This window comes from Nicotiana sylvestris, chromosome 8 (genome assembly GCF_000393655.2).
Source record: "Nicotiana sylvestris chromosome 8, ASM39365v2, whole genome shotgun sequence".
Lineage (NCBI taxonomy): Eukaryota > Viridiplantae > Streptophyta > Magnoliopsida > Solanales > Solanaceae > Nicotiana > Nicotiana sylvestris.
In genome coordinates, this window is record NC_091064.1 from 58,439,723 (window position 1) to 58,454,186 (window position 14,464).

The following is a 14,464-nucleotide window of genomic DNA, read 5'->3' on the forward strand; positions in this document are numbered from 1 at the left end:
GCCGTTCTAAAATCTACAAGTCAAAAATAATCTTCAAATTTGATATATACAAGCTGAATATGCATTTAATTTGGTCATGGTAAGTACAGTTTGTATACCAATAATTACCTTCATTTTATTGTAGGAGAATTTGTTTCTTTTTTCCCACACGAAAATAGAGCAGTGATGGTGAATCATTTGTATATAGATTACAATTAGTATTTCACGAAGTTTTTTTGTTGGAGCAATTTTTCCTTTTACGTTACCATGACATTATTGTAAGGTAAACTAAATTTCCTTGTGGTGATGTTCTTTCTCATAAAAAGTCTTCTCTAGAAGAAGGATGTTTGGAAATTAGTAAATTTCTTTCATTATAGTTTTTCAACAAAATAATATTTTTCAGTTCAAACTTGGAATGAAGTTGGTCACTTCAACGTTAAATTTGAAAAATAAATAACAAAGGCCTTCTCTTTCCGTCCGCTCTTCCCGAAGTGAGCGAATTGCATGTAGAGATCCGTAGGGGCTCATAGTTTAATTGGTATACTCTCAATTTGTCTAATTTTCATAACTAAATCGTTTAAAGCAATTGTTCTAACATGTTACTAACATTTTTTTATATTTAGAAAATATATAGTTGTAGTTATCCTCATTTTCATATGACAAAAATATTCATTTTAACATATTAGTTAAAGTCATTTAGTCTGAGTTTTAGAAACAGGGAAGTAGAGCATTTTGGAACATATGAGAGTATTACCCAAATATTGGAATGAGTACAGAGACTTATGTACTCATTTGATAGAAATTTTAGATGTTTTCCTTTGGTACTTTGGCTATATGTGAGATTTAAACTTGTTTATTTCATTATCTTTCAGTTTCAAGCCTTGTGTCGGAAGGCCATGGTATGAGCCAGAATGGTAGAAATTCGGAGATGCGAAATCGCAAGTATTATTGATTCCTAAGAAAGTGATGCCTCCTTATTGCTGTATGAGTTACTCTGGCTTTTCTATAAGCTTATACTTATATGTACAAATGACTGTTAAGTCTATTTATCGGTAATAAGCCAGGTCTATATTCTCTCACGTCTAAAAGTATGCATAGTAATTTTAGTTGTAAGATAATTTGGTTAAAATGCTTTTCACTTGGTTGAGTTCGGTTGAATTAGCTCTTCAAGTGTCATGGATGTAGTAGCTATCACGCCTATGTACAAGGTTTTGCAGATATTCTTTTAGTAAATTTTATCGATCTATCTTAATATGAAGTGGCAGATCTGGAACTGCTTGTAAAAACCAACCATGTTTGTCCATATTTATGTGATGCACTTTCCTTTTTAGTCTGTATCAAAAAGAATGATACCTTATTATATTTAGAAATAATTTAAATTTAAACCTACCATTTTACCCTTAATGAGATGATATATAGTCACAAAAATATCTATTACTTAGTTTAGACTACAAGTTTCAGAAGTCTTTCTTTCTTTCTTAAACTCCATGCCTAGTCAAACTGCATTACATAAACTAGGATGGAGGAGTAATTTATTATATCTTATGTCTAGTTAGATTATTTTGTTGAAGAATTCCTCAATTGAAAAAGGTAAACATTAATTCGCTAATGTTTGTAGCATGTTAAGTTGCTTTTCAACTACATTAATATTTGCATTTTCGTAAGTTATCGTGCATTTTTTGTGTTTTTGGGTATGTTTGGTTTGTGCGCATATGAGTCCCGTGTGACAAGAAAGTACTACCGAAACTTAAAGGCAAGTACCACCAAAACTTAAAGGAAGACACTGTCACTTGGAAGTAACATAAGAATTAATAATTTCACCATGAATTCCTTTTAAACTTTACTACTAATAATAGAAGTGAGAACAAGATAAACTTTCTATGAAAATTCAGTGGATATGTTGCATTAGTGTCTTTCTGTGGTAAGATATGAAAGGATTAATTTAGCTTTTCTTAAGTGAATAGTTAGTAAATATGTTGTGTTTTTGTCTTTTGGTGGTATGATATGAAAGGATTAATTCAGCTATATTTTTATACTGTCTTAATACCATCTTGGTAGTAGGATATTATTAATAAATTACCTTTACTTATCAATTTTAGTTTGTTGGTTAGCTATTTTGATTATTCTCCATATGTTTGATGAGATTCAATCTTATTTTTCTCTTCCATCAAATTGGCTTTTTTTTATAGTAAATATGTTTTCATGACCTAGAAACTTTGTTTGTGATGTTGCAGTTCATTGATATTGTAGTATGTTCAATGGATGTAAAGCATCTGCTTGCTACTAAGCAACAATTAATATTTAAGTCATGCAAGCTGAGCTTGATGTATTTGATTTGTGAAGTTTCCATTTGTTAGATAATATTCATACCGAAAATTTTAAGGAAGCTTTCTTTCGATTAAAGTGCTTTTCACTGTTAAGATCATGACAATATACTTTGTCTGCAGATCATGGACATGCAAGCCTAATTAAAGCACAAAAGGATTGATGCAACTAACGGAAGGGATCATGGGAACTTCAATGTTATGGCCAAATTCTCTTTTAGTGAACAAATTGTCGCTCTTTTATCAATATTTCACTGAACTATAGTCATACTTAGTATGCTACTTGTTCATTTATGAATTTCAGATCTGATTTCAAAAAAGCATTAATAGCATGCACAAAACTTGTATCATGCTGGTGTAATTTGAGAAGTTGATCTAGTGAAATGTAGCTCCTTATCCTGGTGCATAAGAGGAGTTGATCTAATGCAACCTAGCCCACCAATTCGGTTCACAAATGGATCTTTAAGCTTGTGCAAGTACGTTTGGCACATATGGAAGACTTCCATATGATCAAGGAATGAAGAAACTTGTTAGACTTGAAATGTATTGGATTCAAATGATTTTCCTCCTCCCATGTATTTACACTTTGAAACAATAAATTAGCAGTTGTATTTGTTTTGAATGTAATGAAATACATTTTGCTTCAATGGATTTGATATTAGCATGTTTTATTTTATAAAATATTTTTTTGTCAACTATAGAAAAGCCATTAAGGGCATCAATAAAGAAAAATTTAAGCGTAGTATTAGTCACCATTACAACTGCTGCTAAAATAGTTCCTCTTTCACATCAATTAATCGATCTTTAGTGGCAATAATAAATGCCACCAAATGTATGAGCTAGCATATCTTTTAGGCAGGTTTAGTGACTATTGGAATTGCCGGTAAATAATTGCCATTAAAAGTTATGACCTTTAGCGGCAATAATTGGTGTCTTTACCAATGATTGGTAGAATTGCCGCTAAAATCTTTAGCGACGCTGGTTACAACTTCACTAACGTTCGAGTAAAAAATAAATTGCCGCTAAAGATTATTTTTGTTGTAGTTGGGTAAAAACTTCACTTACGTTCGGGGTTCCACTTCTCTGGGAACGACATTTTCTCCTCTATGATGATGTTGTAGGTCCTCACTTGCACGAACCACCTCATCCAACCTCAATCTTTATCCTCGTCGTTGTTAGAAAAAAAGGCCTTGGTCGCCCGGCGCTGAGCTTGATGTATTTGATTTGTGAAGTTTCCATTTGTTAGATAATATTCATACCGAAAATTTTGAGGAAGCTTTCTTTCGATTAAAGTGCTTTTCACTGTTAAGATCATGACAATATACTTTGTCTGCAGATCATGGACATGCAAGCCTAATTAAAGCACAAAAGGATTGATGCAACTAACGGAAGGGATCATGGGAACTTCAATGTTATGGCCAAATTCTCTTTTAGTGAACAAATTGTCGCTCTTTTATCAATATTTCACTGAACTATAGTCATACTTAGTATGCTACTTGTTCATTTATGAATTTCAGATCTGATTTCAAAAAAGCATTAATAGCATGCACAAAACTTGTATCATGCTGGTGTAATTTGAGAAGTTGATCTAGTGAAATGTAGCTCCTTATCCTGGTGCATAAGAGGAGTTGATCTAATGCAACCTAGCCCACCAATTCGGTTCACAAATGGATCTTTAAGCTTGTGCAAGTACGTTTGGCACATATGGAAGACTTCCATATGATCAAGGAATGAAGAAACTTGTTAGACTTGAAATTGGATTCAAATGATTTTCCTCCTCCCATGTATTTACACTTTGAAACAATAAATTAGCAGTTGTATTTGTTTTGAATGTAATGAAATACATTTTGCTTCAATGGATTTGATATTAGCATGTTTTATTTTATAAAATATTTTTTTGTCAACTATAGAAAAGCTATTAAGGGCATCAATAAAGAAAAATTTAAGCGTAGTATTAGTCACCATTACAACTGCTGCTAAAATAGTTCCTCTTTCACATCAATTAATCGATCTTTAGTGGCAATAATAAATGCCACCAAATGTATGAGCTAGCATATCTTTTAGGCAGGTTTAGTGACTATTGGAATTGCCGGTAAATAATTGCCATTAAAAGTTATGACCTTTAGCGGCAATAATTGGTGTCTTTACCAATGATTGGTAGAATTGCCGCTAAAATCTTTAGCGACGCTGGTTACAACTTCACTAACGTTCGAGTAAAAAATAAATTGCCGCTAAAGATTATTTTTGTTGTAGTTGGGTAAAAACTTCACTTACGTTCGGGGTTCCACTTCTCTGGGAACGACATTTTCTCCTCTATGATGATGTTGTAGGTCCTCACTTGCACGAACCACCTCATCCAACCTCAATCTTTATCCTCGTCGTTGTTAGAAAAAAAGGCCTTGGTCGCCCGGCGTTGGAGCTTGATCAACCCTAGGAAAAGTTGAGGTCGATATAATCGAATGAGATCGTTGAGGGTGAACTCTAGCCCCTTGGCCTTATTGGAAAAGAAACGGAGCATGATCACTATGCGCCATAAAGAAGGGTGGATCTAGTCGAGGGTGACCTGGTACCTCTTACAGAAATCGACGATGACTGGATTAATGGGACCCAGTGTGAAGGGGTAAGTGTAGACACTTATGAACCCCTCCACATGAGTGGTGATACTGTCATCGAGAAAGGGGATCTGTACCACGACCTTGTCCCCCCAATCATAGTCTCTCTTCATGGCCTCGAGGTATTTCTCCGTTATCGAGCAAATATATCTCGATACGTGCTCACATCGGCCAGGAATCAATGGGGTATTCTCGACTTTGAAGTCGTTCTTTGGGACACAGGGGCCGGGAACAATCTCATGAAGGGCCGGCGCTTTATCACCAGCCGACCAGGAAGAAGAATAGGAAGATTTCTCCTTTTGAGGAACGGTTTTGGAGGTTTTTGCTATTGATTTAGGTTGGAGGAAACGGAAAGAGGTGAAGTTTGATATTTTTTGGTGCTAAAAGGGTTGGATCAACAGGTAGTGAAAGAGAAAGATGAAGAGAGGAAGAGATCAAGAAAGTTTGAAGGTGGAAGCAAAGTTTTTTATTCAAATAGAAGCCCTATATTTATAGGCACACGGTGATGGTTCCACGGCGCTAGTGGTCGACCGCCACTGGCAAGCATTTAATGTTTTGGGGAAACAAACCGACGGGACGTTTCGATCATCTCGAGCACTTAAGTCACGGGGATGACGTCATCATAAGGGCCTCCGGAAAATCAATGTTTAAGTCGTTTCTTATCATTTTATTCTAAGAAACGAGAGGACTATTTGTATAAGGTGGAAATCGGGGCTACCCGATTTCGTTCTTTGATGGAGGAGGTGATACCACGTCGGGAGGCCAATCCGAGCTCGAGATCGAGACTCCTTTCCAGTATCGAGGTTGAGGTCGATATCATTTGCCGAGGTCGGAAAAAGGCCTACTTCGAGATAATACCGTTATGATTTAGTAACAGAAAGAGCGAAATACCCGCGACGGCCCGAAGATCACGACGTAAATTTCGGAACGGATTGGTCCTTGGCGGTTAGACAGCTGTCCAATATGATTTCCTATTGTAATTAGAAGTATACCTTATTTAGGACTCCCCTATTATATATAGGGGAGCCCATTCGTTTGTAAAGGATGGTTCATTGACAAGAGAATATACATTCATCATTTTCTTGCTTACTGTTCATCAGAGTTGCCTTATAATTTGTTGTTCTCACTAACTCTGTTGAGATTTAGTTTGTACACTGGTTTGGCTTATTTCATTCTCTAATTTATCTATTTTATTCCTTGTTTATCAATTGGTATTGGATTAAATCACATATCCTTAAAACCCCAACATAAATTTAATTGTTACTCGGATTCTAGGGTAAACATTAATCTTACTTAGATAGTTCATAACTACACAATCTATTGAAGTATAGATATAGTTATAATGTACGCCGTTCAAAGTAGTTAATTTTCAGACTAGTTAAAGAAATTAAGTTTATTTTTCGTGAAAATATAAAATTCCATATATCATAAATTTTTCTCCTTGGATAGTACTGTTGGTTTTTGCTTATAAAGACCCTTGGACGTGAGTCCGAAACCTTTTTAATAATTTATTGGACAAAAAACACTTTTACTACTTTAAAAAAAAGTTACATAAATGAGTAAAACGCAGTATTATGCTGCGAATTACTTTAACGGAAATTTTGCCGTTAAAGTAATTCGCAGTATAGTACTGCATTTTTGTTTAAATTTCTTTTTTTGTAAATCGCAGTACTATACTGCGTTTTACTAAGATATATTTCCGTGCCCTACCCCTGCCTCGTGGGAAACCTCTACCCCGATGGTAGTCCTCTGGGGCCGCATACTGAGCCTCGTGGTCCAACCTCACGGCATCTCTCGCCTGAAACAGGGTCCGACGAGCCAACTGTGCCACCTGCCGGCCATAGTCAATGACTGCAGGGATGTCGGTATGCTGTTGCATCTCCTGTCCCAACTTGTAGAGGTGATGATGCCCAATAGCCTGTGAAATATTTAAAATGTTAATTAAATAACGCAATATAACAATTATACGATATTAATAAGCCAAAAAAATACCAGTGCCTCGTGTCTCTCGGCGTATAGTCTGTAGCGCTCGCCAAGTACATGAATGGGGTTCCCGATAATCAGTCCGGTGTGACGGCGGTACCATGATGCATACATATGAATAGTGGCCTCCTGGGTAAATGTAGGTGCTGGCGGAATACGGTCAGCTCGGTGCTCCTCCCAAATAAGGACCTGCTGCTCTAGCTATCCCATATATATATATCGTCCAGCCTGGCACGGTCATCCCGCTGATAGTGTATAGCCACCCATCTATGATCCCTAGGTATAGGCTGGGGACGGTGAAACTGGCGAAGCACATGCTCTGTGGCATGATACTCAACCATATCGAAGAAGATCATCGGGACGGAGGTGCTCCAAAGCATTCGATCGACTGAGCAATAAAAGGGCAGCTGAGCTACCAACTCGTCATTGTATGGCGTCCAGATGAACTGCCAAATAATAACATAAAAGTGAGTATGCGCAACACAACTCAATTTAAACAAGTAAGTGTAGGTACATATCTACCTGTCCGTCCACCAGCATATCTAGCACATCCCTGATAAGGGGGAGATTATGATGAGCATCGGTCCCTCGGTAGTTCCCACGCCGGAGAATCCACCTAGAAGCTAGAGGGAGAAACGGATAAGCCTCACCAGGCGCAAGTGCTGGTAGAGGTGGCTGCAACGGCATGATCCGCTGCCAGGCCCAAACCTAAGATAAAAGGTTGATGTAAAATTTATGAGTCATTTCGACCATATAGAATTCGGAGAAATGAACAGAGTATTCGAAAATGTTGTCACATGTATGAGGGGCAGAAAACCACATATATCCACCGCTGGGCCCATGCTCGCCCGGCACATGCTCCTATACAGGTATGCGAGAACAGCAGCACCCCAACTGTACTGGGGTAAACCATCCAACTCCTGAAGATGATGGAGAAAGCGCATACTCACTTTACTCCCCGAAGTGTTCGGGAACAAGACACACCCGAAAAGCAGGAGCAGCGCCAACCGCGTGTACCTCTCAATATAGAGATCCTCCGTCTCGCCGGTAATGTCTGGGTGCAAAAACGCCATATGATCTCTGATGGATGACAAAGCAACGTGACTGCCCCCAGCATCACCCTGAGGTCTATAACCAGTAAAATGCATCATCATATCTAAAAATTGTGCACGCATCATAGATCTAATGTACTGGGGCAGTGCTACGGCCCGTCCATCTACGCGCAGCCCGTACAAAACCTGAACATCCTCCAGCGTGATGGTGGCCTCTCCACTGGGCAAGTGAAAAGTGTGTGTCTCCGGTCGCCACCGCTCTACCAAGGCCGTGATGAGAGACCAATCAAGCTGCATCCGTCCAAGCTCAAAAATCGTATAGAAGCCTGTAGCCTGTAGGAAAGGATGCTCCCCGATGAACTCCCATAAATCGTCAGGTCTCCTGGGGCGGAGAGGCTGCATCGATAGCTATTCCTCCCATACAAATGAGGACCTATGGTCGCCCTGCATCACTAGTAGCTGATCCTCGGCAGGTTCGGGATGCGCAGGCGGAGGAAAGTCCATGTCGTCTACTATAATTTAAACAAAATTAATTGTGTGTGTTAGCTTAATAAATTAAATAATTAATTATATTTAAAATTGGACTGATTAATTATGTATGGGTTCCAGGCTCGATATTTAAGGCCCGATAGCACCGAGTTATCCTTAATTATTATGCGTGTCAATTTCAACATTTTTAGAATTGTGTATGTTAGCTTAATAAATTAAATAATTAATTATGTTTACAATTGGATTGAATAATTATGTATGGGTTCCAGGCTCATTTTTTGAGGCCCGGTAGCACCGAGTTATCCTCAATTATTATGCGTGTCAATTTCAACATTTTTAGAATTGTGTCTATTAGCTTAATAAATTAAATAATTAATTATATTTACAATTGGACTGAATAATTATGTATGGGTTCCAGGCTCATTTTTTGAGGCCCGGTAGCACCGAGTTATCCTTAATTATTATGCGTGTCAATTTTAACATTTTTAGAATTGTGTGTGCTAGCTTAATAAATTAAATAATTAATTATGTTTACAATTGGACAGAATAATTATGTATGGGTTCCAGGCTCGATATTTGAGTTAATTTTACAACATATAGGAATTTGTTACTTTTGTAAGTTTATTGTTATAATTAAATAATTAATTTTGTAAAGTGTAATTGGATAGAGTTTGCAGTTACTACATACTTAAACTACATAGACTCTACGTTAAAAGGCTCTACATTTTACTACGCTAAAAAGCTCTATATTTTACAACACTAACAGGCTATATATTTACTACAATAAAAGGCTCTATATTTTACTACGCTAAAAGGCTATTTATTTTACTACGCTAAAAGGTCACTATTACATATAAAAACAACTAACATAAAATACAAATATGAACAACAAACAAAATAAATAATATTAATTTTTTAACAATACAAATAATTTATCAAATTTTAACAATTTTTTGTACCAAAGCTAATAAATCAATCCGGGTATAAATAAGATACAAATTTAAACACAAACATAACACAAATTAACATGGAAACACATTAAACAATACAAATATGCATGTACTATACGAGTTTCGACATAAACAAAATTGAAATACCTCGATTTAAGTTTTTTAAATTTGATTGAAATCGAATTTTTGCACCCGAAAGAAGGAATCCAAAGCTTGTCTTATATGTGGGACCAATACTCCTTGCTCTTTAGGTGACGGGTGGGGCCCAAAAATTGTTTTTGAAGTTTGACGCGGGAGGGGGGGACCAGCAGAATCGAAGGTTTTTGGTTTCCTTCGGTTCAGTGGTCCAAGGAAGAAGAAGGGGCTATATTTTATTGAAGTTGTTCGCAGTATTATACTGCGTTTTAAGTAAAAAACAGTATAATACTACGAACAGCTTTAATAAAATATAGCTGGGCCCAGCATCTTAGTAAAACGCAGTATAGTACTGCGATTTACAAAAAAAAAAAATTAAACAAAAACGCAGTATAATACTGCGTTTTACTCATTTATGTAACTTTTTTTTAAAGTAGTACAAAAATATTTTTTGTCCAAAAAATGATTAAAAAGGTTTCGGACTCCCTTGGACGCTGGTGTAGCACATGTATTTGCCTTTTCATTTCAATCAAAACATTCTGCTGAACTGAAGAAAGGTATGTCACCGCAGCTAAACTTGGTTGGCAAGAATCAATTCTTCTAATAGGAATTGATTCCTCATTACCTAAAGTAAGTAATGTTACCCTGGACTAGCTCTTTTCTCTCTCCAGAAAAGACCCAATGGATGCCTAATTTCACGAGTTCATTACGCGCTCCACCACGATATACCCTCCGGACGGCGTCAATTCGGAACGTCTGGAAGGCATAAACATTTCTGCTGCTATGGCGAACACAAATACTGATGCTATTGATAAAAAGATCTCCTATGCGACAAAAATCACGCCATCACCCAACTCAACTGCAACTTCCAGTCGTCATGAACGGGAGTTGGTTTTTGCTATACAAACGACTCACAATGGAATGCCGACGGTGATGTTTAAGGCAACTGATTACTACGACATCATGGCAGAAGAGTGTAAGTTTACAATTATAGGAAGATTCCTTAGACCAAGGCCTTAAATCGATCGAATCAGATCCAAATTCAAGGAAAAAATATCTGTTAAGGGCTCGGCTAAGATTGGGGTCTACGACAACTTCAATGTCTTCCTAGACTTCACAAATGAAGAAGATTTTGGTCTGGTACAAAAGGGTTATTGAGATAGAGGGACAACAAATGTGGTTGCAGAGGTTGTCGCCGGATTTCAAACCAGAGGAAGACCTTCCTATTGCGCCAGTATGGGTTCTCCTTCCCGGTCTTCCATTTCATATGCATACTTGGCACTATGTCAAACAAGTTGTTAGCTCCATAGGTATTCCTCTTGAAATGGACTTGGCCACCAGAGGAAGAACTAGACCAAGTATGACAAAAGTTAGAATTGAAATAGATTTGTTAAAACCACAACCTGAAAATGTATATGTGGGGCAGATTTATGAAGATTCTCCTCAAAAAGGGTTTGTGCAAAAACTTGAATACGAGGGTATACCTAAGTATTGCAAATTCTGTAAAAAGCTCAGTCATAATATGATTAACTGTCGAGTGCTTGAAAGGAAGAAAATTGCTGAGGCTAGGGAAGAAGAAATCAGAAAAGGAAAAGATGAACTTGTTGGTGACAATGTAATGGAGGTTACAAGCAATACCTCCCACAATCTAACTAATGGTAAAAAGCAGAATACAAGGGATGTAACAAATGAAAGACTAGGGATGGAAAAGGGAGACAATAGCAAAGAAAAATATAAAAAGGGTACAACAGACCATAACAATGACAATGACGATGGTGGACAGTGGCAATTACCAAATACCAAAAGGAACAAGCAGAAAAAAATAGTGGAACAATAAAGTTACTACTCAAGAGGAGACCAAAAAGACCAATATACATAAAGTACATCAGGCCGAGTACATTGAACAAGGTGACACTAAAGAGAATGATCTGGGCAGCACTGAAAAGCTTGGTAAGAAAAAGAAGAAACGCAGGAAAAAAAAGATGCCACAAAAGAAAAGCTCCGTCATATTTAAGCCTACAATTATCAAAAAGGGAAGTAGGAAGATGAGCCAACCTTTTATAAACATTAGTGTAAGGCAAGATACTATGGAAACAATTATGGAGGAAAGTTTGAATCTTGTTGCAGAGGTACATCAAAGTGATGAAGGTGCAAGAAAAAAATTAAAAGAGGTGGAAACGTCAATCAAAAACATAATGGGGGCCAATACAAATGAGGCAATCCAGGACACGGAGAGTGTTAACAAGGGGGAACAAGCTGATAATGAAAACTAGGAGGCACGAGATACTATTTCTGATTCTGGTAGCCTACCATCAGAAGTTAAAAATCATTCTGGTATTGATCTTGTGGTTCATTTGGAGGGTGATACATTAGAGAAAAAGAAAATAGGATCATCTGCCGACATTGATAATGGGAACAATGATCAACATGTTACAGTTCAGCCAATAAGTTGTGAGCATACATTCAACAGGCAACCAGATGATCCAGCTCATACTCACATAAGAGAGGTAGTTAATAAAGAAGGAATATTTCCTATAGAAAGAGGCAGAAGCAGAACTAAGAAAATAGAAAAAATGACAAGAACAAAAATAATCCTTCCTTGAGGGGAAGGAGTCAAAAATTGATCATTTTCTATATTATTCCATGATTAATACAATCATATGGAATATAAGAGGAGTGAGATCACAAAAAGCCATTCACAGGCTCAAAAAACTTTGTATTATCAACAAAATAGATTTCGCAACTATTATGGAACCTTTCTCTAATAAAGACAAGATTCAAGGTTACATGAGATTCCTGGGATTTCATCACTGTCAAGCGAACATAAATGGACAAATTTGGTATTTCTGGAAACAAAATTGTCAAGCTAAGGTCATTGCTAATGAAGAACAACAAATTACTCTGCAAATCAAACATGATATGATTGATAATAAACTATGCTTCTCTGTGGTTTATGCAAAATGTACAGCTATGGAGAGGAAAGACCTATGGAGTAGTCTGGAAAATGTATATCCTTTGGTTAATGGTCCATGGTGTGTTGGAGGGGATTTTAATATCATCATAGATCCAGATGAAAAAGTAGGTGGTATGCCTCACATATTATACAAAAGCTTTGATTTCATCAGTTGTGAATTGGTTGATCTGGGGTTTCTAGGCCCGAAATACACATGGTGCAACAATTGGAGACCAAGTAAAAGGGTGTGGAAGAGACTAGATAGAATTTTCATCAATGCTCAATGGGCCCAAACTTTACAAACCAACACTGTCAGGCATTTGACTAGAACTGGATCTGATCATAGGCCATTGTTGATGAATAATAGCAATAACAATATTCACACTATTAGCTACTTTAGATTTCTGAACTTCTGAACTCAACAACCTAACTTTTATCATATTGTGAAGGAAGTTTGGGATACTCAAATACATGGTAATCCTATGTGGAGATTACAACAGAAATTAAAGATTCTTAGCAGGAAATTGACTATATGGTCCAAAAAAGATATTGGTAATGTATATGATCAGGTTGTTAAATGGGAACTTCAAGCTCAAACTATGGAAGATGTAGACATAATGCAGAATACAGATTAGAGCAGAGAGGACAACAACAAATGCCATGCTGAATATGTTAGATGGCTATCCATGCAAGAATCCCAATTGAAACAAAAGTCTCAAATCAAATGGTTTGAGGAGGGAGATTGTCACACTAAATATTTTCGTAGTGTTATTAGGGAAAGAAGAAGAAAATTGCAGATTCATAGAATCAAGAACCACAAAGGCAATTGGGTTACATCAGAGGAGAAGATCACTAAGGCTGCTATCAATCATTATCAAAAGTTATTCAATTTACCTCACCATGAGATAAATTTGGACATTCTAGAATGTCTTCCTAACTCCATCACTGAATATGAAAACGAAATGCTTACTGCTATACCTGAAGATGAGGAAATCAAGGATGCGATCTTCAACATGAGTTCAAATAATGTTGTTGGCCCGGATGGTTTAAATGGTTCTTTCTATCAAAACTGTTGGAATATTATCAAAGAAGATGTCGTGGAGTTTGTCCAAGATTTTTTCAATGGGAAACAACTCTCCAAATATTTCTCTCACACTTGCATGGCCCTTATTCCTAAAATTGAATCCCCTCAGACTTTCTCTGAAATGAGACCCATTAGCTTAAGCAACTTCTCTAGCAAGATTATTACTAAAATCTTGGCTAAAAGATTCAACACTCTCCTGCCCAAGCTTATATCTGACAATTAAAGTGGCTTTGTGAAAGGCAGGCTTATTACTGAAAATGTCCTCCTGGCTCAAGAGATTATTCAAGGTATTAATGAATACAATAAAGGGGGAAACATTGTTTTAAAGATAGACATGGAGAAAACTTATGACAGAATGTCCTGGACCTTCATTTCTGCAGTAATGAGAAAGTTTGGTTTTTCTAAAATCTGGATTGATATTGTTTGGAACTTGATATCAAATGTATGGTATTCTGTCATTATTAATGGCACTCGAAAAGGTTTTTTCAAATCTTCCCAAGGCTTGAAATAAGGGGACCCTATTTCCCCATCACTGTTCATTCTTGGTTCAGAAGTTCTTTCCAGAATGCTGAATAGGTTGCACAATATGGATAACTTCACTCCTTTCTCTATGAATAGCAGAGGCCCTCAGATCAATCACTTTGCCTATGCATATGATATTATTATCTTTAGTGCTGGGAACAATAAGACTATCAAGCTAATTATGGATCAAATTCATATTTAGGAGAAAGTATCAGGGCAAAGAATAAATACGAATAAAAGTTTTTTCGTAGTTGCTCCTAATACAAAAGCAAGTAGAATTAACAGAATTAGAAACTCCACTGGTTTTATGGATAAAAACTTTCCTTTCACTTATTTGGGATGTCCTATATATGTGGGGAGAAAAAGAATATGTTACTTTGA

The 14,464-nt window shown here is 36.7% G+C and overlaps 1 protein-coding gene across 1 annotated transcript; it reads left to right on the forward strand.

Annotated features, from left to right (window-relative positions):
* The first annotated feature begins 10,644 nt into the window (after positions 1–10,644).
* LOC138875081 (uncharacterized) lies at positions 10,645–11,797 on the forward strand. The gene is made up of 2 exons (XM_070153901.1): positions 10,645–11,309; positions 11,461–11,797. The coding sequence occupies exons 1-2, from the start codon at positions 10,645–10,647 to the stop codon at positions 11,795–11,797; spliced, it is 1,002 nt and encodes a 333-aa protein (XP_070010002.1).
* Positions 11,798–14,464: the final 2,667 nt, after the last annotated feature.